The sequence below is a fragment of the Lupinus angustifolius genome, unplaced genomic scaffold (genome assembly GCF_001865875.1).
Source record: "Lupinus angustifolius cultivar Tanjil unplaced genomic scaffold, LupAngTanjil_v1.0 Scaffold_415, whole genome shotgun sequence".
In the NCBI taxonomy this organism is placed as follows: Eukaryota; Viridiplantae; Streptophyta; class Magnoliopsida; order Fabales; family Fabaceae; genus Lupinus; species Lupinus angustifolius.
The window spans coordinates 125,925-134,694 of NW_017727825.1; the positions used below are offsets into that span (position 1 = coordinate 125,925).

An 8,770-nucleotide genomic window follows, 5' to 3' on the forward strand; every position below is an offset into this window, starting at 1 on the left:
ATCGGTAGCGGTCACTTGTACTGCTTCTCCTATCTATCGAAATGGAAAGAAGGTAAGCAATCAATGTTGATTCTTCGTCTATTAATTCCATTTCAATTAAATTCAAACAAATTTCTAAGCTTTCTTTTATAAAAATAATAACAAGTTTTAATTGTTTTAGGATTCAATAGCGAGGTTACAACTCGTATTGCATCTTTCTCTTCACTTCGAGCCGAGAACCGGTCGCAATCACTTGTACTGCGTCTGCTATCTATCAAAGTGGGAAGAGGGTAAGCAATCAATGTTGACTCTTTGTCTATTAATTCCACGTCAATTAAATTCAAACCAATTTCTAAACCCAAATTAAATTTTTTAAGAACTACGTAGCCTTGATTTCCCTATTGCACCCGGGGATACGTAGGAGCAATGTGAACTTGTCAGACACAAATAAAAAATAAAAAATATTTTGTTTAAACGATTTAATTTAAATAAATTAAGGGTATTAAATTTGTGCAATTAGTTAGGGTACCGTTTTATTATGGGCGAATGGGGTGCTAATACCTTCCCCAATTCGTAATCGACTCCCGAACCTAGATATCAAAAATCCAAAAGCCCAATGTGATTTGGGCTTTAAAGATTTTTCTACATTTTTAACCATAAAATGTAGTGGCGACTCTAAGAGGTCGCGTAACCGAAAATCGTGGCGCGACAGCTGGCGACTCCACTGGGGAGTATTTTTTTTAGAGGGTCAGGCCCAATACCACTTTTTGCATGTTTGTTTTATACCCTTATGCCTTCTTTGTTTGTGCAAACTTGTGTATGCATATTTATTTATGTTATTTATTTATTTTTCGAGTCAATTAATTATCTTGAACGTACTTAACTATTTCTTGTGCAGCTTTTGGGGGGTGGATTTATTTTAAGGTCTATGCGTTTCCTCACACACTCACTTGATACACTTGAGTTGCACACACCCTACACCCGGGCGTTAGAGATTAAGATTAAGATAGGGGAACATCTGCTTTGTCAGTAAGTGACCTTGTGTCACATCGGGTATTGGCATGAAGAACCACCCAGATTGTTCCCATATATCATGAGTTGGCCGCTTGGGGAGCTAGTTTCTTCTTGTAACTAGCTCATGATATGTGCTTTCCATTCTTTTAAGATTGGATGCAGTCTGGTGACCTTTAGAAGTCTAGAGCTTTATCGAGTCCACTTTAGTCAAGACCTAACATTCCACCATAGGGTTGCAGCTTTCAGAAGTTCCAAAAACCTTCTAAGTATACCTTACATAGGACACATGAAGCAAACCTTAATCCACTTTCCAGTTGCATCAATGTACACCATGAAACGTGATTTCCATCATTCCAAATTAATTTAAATATGTTAGTGATTTTTTTATTTATTTAAATATGATTTATAATTTACCCCCTATGGGCCCAAATACCCTCGAGACATTTTTATATCAACAAAATTGGATTGTACTTTTTTTTATATTTCATTATTCTATATCAAACATTTTCATTTTATACTTCATTACATATAATACATCATTACATTTTATATAACATCACAAATCATTATGTTCATGCATTCAAGTAACATTTTTTTTATCATCCTTAATAAACAGATTCCTTTTCCGAAAAGAGATCCGCGGTATAGTGAGACATGGAGGCTGATTCTCTTGTTATGGGTCAAAGCAGTAATTTATTGGTGAAAAGAGGAGTAAAAGATGAGGTACAAGGAATAGATGTGAGCTGTTTGATAGAGTTGATTCCCAAGATCCCTCAAGAAATTCAAAATGGGTTCAACAAAGAGTATGGAAGGCTGATTGATCTACTCCTTATCACTGTTGATGCAGATACACTAGAAGTTATGGGCGCCATGATTCAGTATTGGAGTCCAGCTCTGAGAGTATTTGAGTTTCCTAACTTAGATGCATCACCTACGATCGAAGAATATGAGGTTCTGCTGGATATTCAGGTACGAGATAGAGAGAAAGTCTATTTGTTCACTGAGGCTCACAGAGAGGCTTATTGGGGTACGCCCAAGTTCGACTAACATCATCAAACAAGGGATGACCTTTGGGCTCAGGTGGAAATTTTTGAAGAAATATATCAGTCAAACAGCGGAGCAAGGAAAATGGGAGTTGTTCAAACCAACATTCGCCTTGGCAGTCTATGGCATGATCTTGTTCCCATTTGTCTATGACATGATTGATCAGGCGGCCATTGATGTGTTCGCAAAGTTCAGGTCGTTTGGAACTAACCCAGTCCCAGCCGTCGTGGCAGAGACCCTGCTATCGTTCCAAAAGTGTCATGAAAAAGGTCATTTCAAAATCCGATGTTGTACTCAACTGTTGTATGTGTGGATGATCACCAGATTCAAACACCATCAGTATCCAGATTGGAGCAGACATCCCCTCTTGAGGTTCAGAAATATTATGGTGAAACCAATGCAGTTGTTGGACTCGAAAAAGTTGTTTGACGAGGTTACTCCTAGGAACTTTGGTACAAAGACTCGCTTTTATGAGAGACATTCAATAATCATGTATTCTTGCGGGAGTACCCAAATATGATATTAATGGGACCTCGAGGATGCATTTCCTTCACCCCAGCTCTGATACTTGGTCAGCTCAAATAGGGAATGATACCGGTACGACCCGAACAGCTACATGGATTCTCCATATGGTACAAAAGCGAGGAGGTCACCAAAGAGAAATTGGAATAAATCAGAAATGCTCTAAAAAGGATTCGTCTTTGTGGGCCAAACGAGTTGGGAGAACATCAGGTCTTTTACACTAATGAATATAAGTTATGGCGCAGTGGAAGGCAAAATGGTCAGGCTGTCCCACCAATTGCCCAACCACAGAAACCATCTGGTCCATCTGAGAACGAGTTGTTGAAGGAACAGATCAAGCTCTTGGAGGTGAAGCTAGAAGAAGCCAAAGACACACATGACAAGGATAATCTGGGTCTTGAAAAACTCAACAAAATCTTCACCAATATGAAGAAGGATCAAACAAGCCATAAAAGGGACTATGCTGAAATGTGCTCTTAGTCAGGAAAGGTTCGCCTAATTCGGACAGTAAAAGAGAAAGATGCAGAGATAGCTGACCATGTCGATCGGTTGAAAGCGCAAAGTCATGCCACACACAAGGTTCAAGCCAAAGCAAAGTCTCTAGAACTTGAAATGGAGAAGATAAGACAGAGTGAAAGGCAAGCATGGTCTATTGTTAAAGACTATCAGTTGATATTGGGTGAAGGACAACAGAAAGAAGATAACCTCAAAGCCAACCTCGAAGCTTCAGAGAAGAACTGCTATGATGCATTAACAGAAGCAAGTCAGATATCAGAACAACTTCGAAAACTCAGAACTGCATATGATGAATTAGTGGCCAGCTAGGAAAATTGATCAGATAATTGGAAGGGAGTGCTTGAAGAAAGTCAATGGGAGATAAACAACTGGGAAGGAATATGTAGACAATTAGTTGATGGTCTCGGTGATTTTTCTGATGATTGGTTGCAACTGTTCTACTAGGCTAAACAAGAGATGACAATATACTCGGAAACAGAGCTTCTTCCAGAAATGAAGGCATTTTTTGAAGCTTGTGAGGGAATATCTAGACAACTTAAGAAATGGCGGGTTGAGGCTACAAAAGAATTTTAGAAATAATGAATAGGAGAATAAACAATAAACGAATTGTAATCCTTTGCTTGAAGTATTAATGAGATATCTTGTTTTCACAACTCTTTATTTATGTGCGCAAATGTAAAATTGACTCCCATTTACAAATAAATGTTATCTCCAAAAATGTTGAAAATGTCTTCTATTTAGATACAACCTTGGTCTAAAACTATATGTTTTCTCTAATGGTTGTCATCAACTGCATGCGACTTTGTTCGGTACGCCCTCAAATCACCAAATGTAGGGTAAGACGTTTAATGCTAACAACCTCTAACAAGAGAACGAACCAAAATGCAATCGACGTTAGAAACTTGAAGTTTCATTCTAAAATTGACATCAACGCAAAAATGAGACAGTAGGGGCACGCCTCATGGTCGAAAAAATGTCTTGCTATACCGATCCTTTATACGAAAAGGAATTTAAATTTTTTGTTCTTGCATGCATCATTTTTGTTCATTTAAATAAAATGAAAATTTTCTCACTCATGTATCATATAAACATTGCTCCTAAGTATCCTTACCACACCAGACTACAATCCAAGCTGATGGCAGACCAAGAATCCAGTAGCATTGATAACAGGTCCGAGCTTGCTGAGATCAAAGAGCAAATGAATCAGATGATGAAAATCATCTTAGATATGCAAAAGACTCGAGACTCTGAAGAAAATACCACTGCCCCAAGTACCAAACAACCATAACCCGTACAAAAGGTGGGTCCAAAGGCAGTTACTGGGACCAACCGTCGTAAGGGTGTTGTCATAAGGTATGAAGACACTACTGATGGTCAAGAGGAACAAGATTCAGCTGAGGAAGACGACGACGAGCAAGACGAAGATCATACTCACGATCTTCCTCCTAAAGGCAAGCCCACAAGCCACCAGGCTGAAACTAAGATAAACAAGGGTATCCTAGGTGACTCCTCAAGCCAAGAGAAGGAAGAGCTGGAGCTTATTAAAGAGAGACTAAGGGTCATTGAGGGCACAAACTTTCCTGATGTAAAAAATGCATTTGAGATGTGCCAGGTACCAGATGTGGTGTTTCCACCAAAATTTAAAACTCCTGAGTTCGAGAAGTACGACGATACTTCTTGCCCGAAAAGTCACTTGCATATGTACGCCAGGAAGATGACTGCTCATCACGGAAACGATAAATTGTTTATTCATTGCTCCAAGATAGTCTGACAGGAGCAGCCATGGGCTGGTACATCCGATTAGAGAAGGCTCAGATTAAAACTTTCGTCGATTTATTGAATGCCTTCATGAAATAGTATAAGTATAATGAAGATGATGCCCTCGACAGGGCCCAACTTCAGAGCATGGTCAAGAAACCGGAGGAGAGATTTAAGGAGTATACCCAACGCTGGAGAGCTTTGGCATCATAAGTCATACCTAGGTTGGAGGAAGAAAAACAATTGTCCATCTTTGTGGACACTTTGAAGGAACCTTATTATGACTATTTAGTGGGAGCTGTGGCATCCAGTGTCAACGCACTTATTAAAGTAGGAGAGAAAATAGAAGGGCGTATAAGGAGCGGAAAGATACCAGGAGATCAGTCTAAGTCGGGTACAGGGAAGAAGCCCAACTTTATGAAGAAGAAAGAGGGAGAGGCTCTCGCAGTGTTCACTGAGCCGAAGGGATATAAGGCCCAAAACTCCAAATATCAGGGCTCATACAATTCTGCACCTTCCACACAACCCAACTACATAGCCCACAATAACAACAACCAAACCCGCCAAAACTATAACCAAACACAACCCTACCAACCCCGTTAAAACCACAACCAAACACAGGCCTACCAAAATCAAACCCAAAACCACAATTACCTGAATCCCGAAAGAAGAGGCCCACAATTCGATCCCATACCTATATCTTATGCAGAACTATACAATCATCTTTTAAGGGAGAGGATGATAAGCCCTATAGTAGGAACAGTGACCGAATCACCTGGGGCTTGGTTTAATCCCAATGTTACCTGCGAGTACCACTCTGGAGTCATTGGCCACTTTATCGAACATTGTAAGGCTCTGAAGCATAAGGTGCCAAACCTAATCAATGCCAAACAACTACATTTCAAGCCTACTGTGCCAGACATGGACAAAAATCCATTACCTAATCATGGTAATCAGGGTGTGAATGATGTAGAGAAGGCTCAGGGTAGAGCATTCATTTGGGAGGCAAATGAAATAAAAACACCCATGAGGGTAATTTTTCAAGAGATGTGCAAGCGTGGGATGGTGGAAAAGATGGTGGAAGATGAAGATTCAATTGGTTGTGAGTTGCATGGCGAAGTGGGTCATACCCTATAGGAGTATCCAAAATTTAAGATCTTGTTGCAGAAAATGTTGGATATGAGATTGATCACAATAGAGAGGGAGCCTTCGTATCAAGCTGTTAATGCTACTACAAGAAGTGAGGAAGATATGAGAAGGACCATGAGGCCATCAATTACTCGTTATGAACCTGTATTGAACATTCCGAATAATCCTCAGTTTCACCCACAAGTAACTCGATGGGTGTCAGTCATAAGTAGGATGGAGCCTGTTCTGAAGCCCGCAGCAGAAGAGAAACCACGACCTTTCCCTTACAAGACAGATAAAGCGGTAACATGGATCTATAGTGGAAGGAATTCAGAGACAACTAAGCAATAGATAGAAGTCACCACTATTGTTGGGGATAGTCGGATAACCAGAAGTGGACGTGTCTATGTTCCCTCAGACGCTGAAAAAGTCTTAGCCAAAGATAAAGGAAAAGGGAAAGCATATATCTATGTAGAAGATGAACTAGAGGCCAATCTAAATGACCTGTTGCATAATCATGGAGATAAAGGGGAAATATCTAATGAAGAGGCTTGTCAATTTCTGAAGTTCATAAAGCAGGGTGAGTATAAGGTCGTGGATCAACTGAACCGCACTCCAGCCAGGATATCCATTTTGTCTCTGCTAATGAGTTCTGAACCCCATAGAAAAGTGCTGATGGAGATATTGAACTGTGCACATGTTAGCCACGACATAACCACTGACAAGCTTGGTGGCATCATCAATAACATTGTGGCTGACAATTACATATCTTTTAGCGATCAGGAAATACCTTCTGAGGGAATGGGACACACTAACCCTCTACACATCTCTATAATGTATCAGAATTGCCTAATTGGCAAAGTTCTTATCGATAATGGCTCATCTCTCAATGTCATGTCGAAAAGGACGTTGTCTAGGCTTCCAGATGATGCATCGTATATGAGACCAAGCTCTATGGTGGTGAAGGCATTTGATAGATCAAACAGGGATGTCATGGGAGAAATGGAGTTGCCTATAAAAATAGGACCCTGCATTTTCCAAATAGTATTCCATATCATGGACATTAATCCCAGTTACAGTTGTTTGTTGGGAAGGTCGTGGATCCATGCTTCAGGGGTTGTACCATCTACATTGCACCAATGAGTTAAGTTTATAGTGGATGGAAAACTCCTTACTATTCTGGGAGAAGAAGATATGTTGGTATCAAGATCTCTTGACACTCCGTACATTGAAGCAGCAGAGGAAGCTATTGGAACATCATTCCAAGCACTGGAGATTGCCAACGCTTCATTTGTAGGAGGGGGGACACCCACACTACGCCCCCAACCTTTGGAGGCATCACTGATGATGGCCAGAGTAATGCTGCAGAAGGGCTACCAACCTAGAAAATGGCTCGGGAAGTTTGGCCAAGGAAGAGAAAATATTGTCATGATACATCACACTAAAGATCGGTATGGCCTGGGATATAAACCCACTCGGGAAGATGGGGAAAGAACTGCTGAAGAGAAGAAGAAAAGAAGAATGGCTTGCCTGGGGTAGTGGGACTATGAAGCTGGAGGGATGTTCATCCCACACATTAGCAGGAGCTTTGTTAGTGCACGTTGGGAACCCAGAATGATTGCTGTTTTGGGAGATGATGATTCAGAAGATGGGGCAGACTACATTGTTCAGTGTCCTCCAGGCACCACTCTCAACAACTGGATAGAGGAAGATGCATCTCCACAAGTGTTTTTAGAAACAATGTAATAAGATGCTAGAATCCCTTAGCCATGTCTAAAGCTATTGGGTTTATTTTCTTTCTTTTCGAATAAGGACATCTATTTATTTTTCATCGAATAGTACAAGTTTTGAATTCAATAAAATGCATTTCTTTCTTCATATTATGTGTTTCATTCTATTCTTCATTTTTTACTTGCACACACTAAAACAAGCACACACAAAAGGTAAAACCATGAAAAAAATAAAAAAAACTAATCACAACCTCAACCTAATGCAGATCCAACTTTAACTCCAGAAATAATAATCGTGGTATGAGCCACACATACAATCATGATCAATCCAGTTAATCAGCTCAATGAGGGAGATAGTGATGAAGAATGGGAAGCATCACCTGAGTTATTAAGGATGGTTGAGCAGGAGTCCAGAGAGATTAAGCTTCATGCAGAGCCCACTGAGCTAGTAAATTTGGGGACAAAGGACGACAAAAGGGAAGTAAAAGTAGGTACATTGATGAAAGAGGAAGAACGCAAAAAGATGATTCAACTTTTGCATGAGTTCAAAGATGTGTTCGCTTGGTCGTATGCCGACATGCCTGGTCTGGATAGAAACATAGTGGAACACGAGCTGCCTTTGAATCCAGATTCACGTCCGGTTAAGCAGAAGCTATGAAGGATAAAGCCAGATATTTCCTTAAGGGTGAAAAAGGAGGTGGAGAAATGGCTACATGTTGGATTCGTGAGGGTTTCTACATATCCAGGTTGGGTGGCCAATGTTGTGGCAGTACCAAAGAAAGGAGGCAAACTCAGGATCTGCGTTGACTACCGAGATTTGAACAAAGCTAGCCCAAAGGATGATTTCCCGGTACCTCATATAGACGTATTGGTTGACAGCACTGCAGACCACGCTCTTTTCTCCTTCATGGATGGGTACTCAGGTTACCATCAGATCAAAATGGCTTCAGAAGATGTGGATAAAACTACTTTCATCACCCCATGGGGAACCTTTTGCTATCTAGTCATGCCTTTTGGTCTTAAGAATGCTATGGCCACATACCAAAGGGCCATGGTAGCTCTTTTCCACGACATGATGC

General features: G+C 40.5%; 1 protein-coding gene across 1 annotated transcript; it reads left to right on the top strand.

The window, feature by feature from the left end:
• Positions 1 to 4,210: 4,210 nt before the first annotated feature.
• On the top strand, positions 4,211 to 7,104 carry LOC109341238. Its single transcript, XM_019579092.1, has 7 exons — positions 4,211 to 4,346; positions 4,392 to 4,840; positions 4,933 to 5,012; positions 5,145 to 5,431; positions 5,543 to 5,952; positions 6,001 to 6,264; positions 6,313 to 7,104. Exons 1-7 carry the CDS (start codon positions 4,211 to 4,213, stop codon positions 7,102 to 7,104), a joined length of 2,418 nt encoding a protein of 805 aa, XP_019434637.1.
• Positions 7,105 to 8,770: the final 1,666 nt, after the last annotated feature.

Excerpts from the sequence above, each read along its gene's own strand:
- LOC109341238 (XM_019579092.1), top strand. The coding sequence starts at position 4,211 with ATGGCAGACCAAGAATCCAGTAGCATTGATAACAGGTCCGAGCTTGCT. Across the intron at positions 4,841-4,932 it reads TTATTCATTGCTCCAAGATA|TATAAGTATAATGAAGATGA; the intron begins GTCTGACAGGAG and ends TTCATGAAATAG. Across the intron at positions 5,432-5,542 it reads AACACAACCCTACCAACCCC|AACTATACAATCATCTTTTA; the intron begins GTTAAAACCACA and ends TATCTTATGCAG.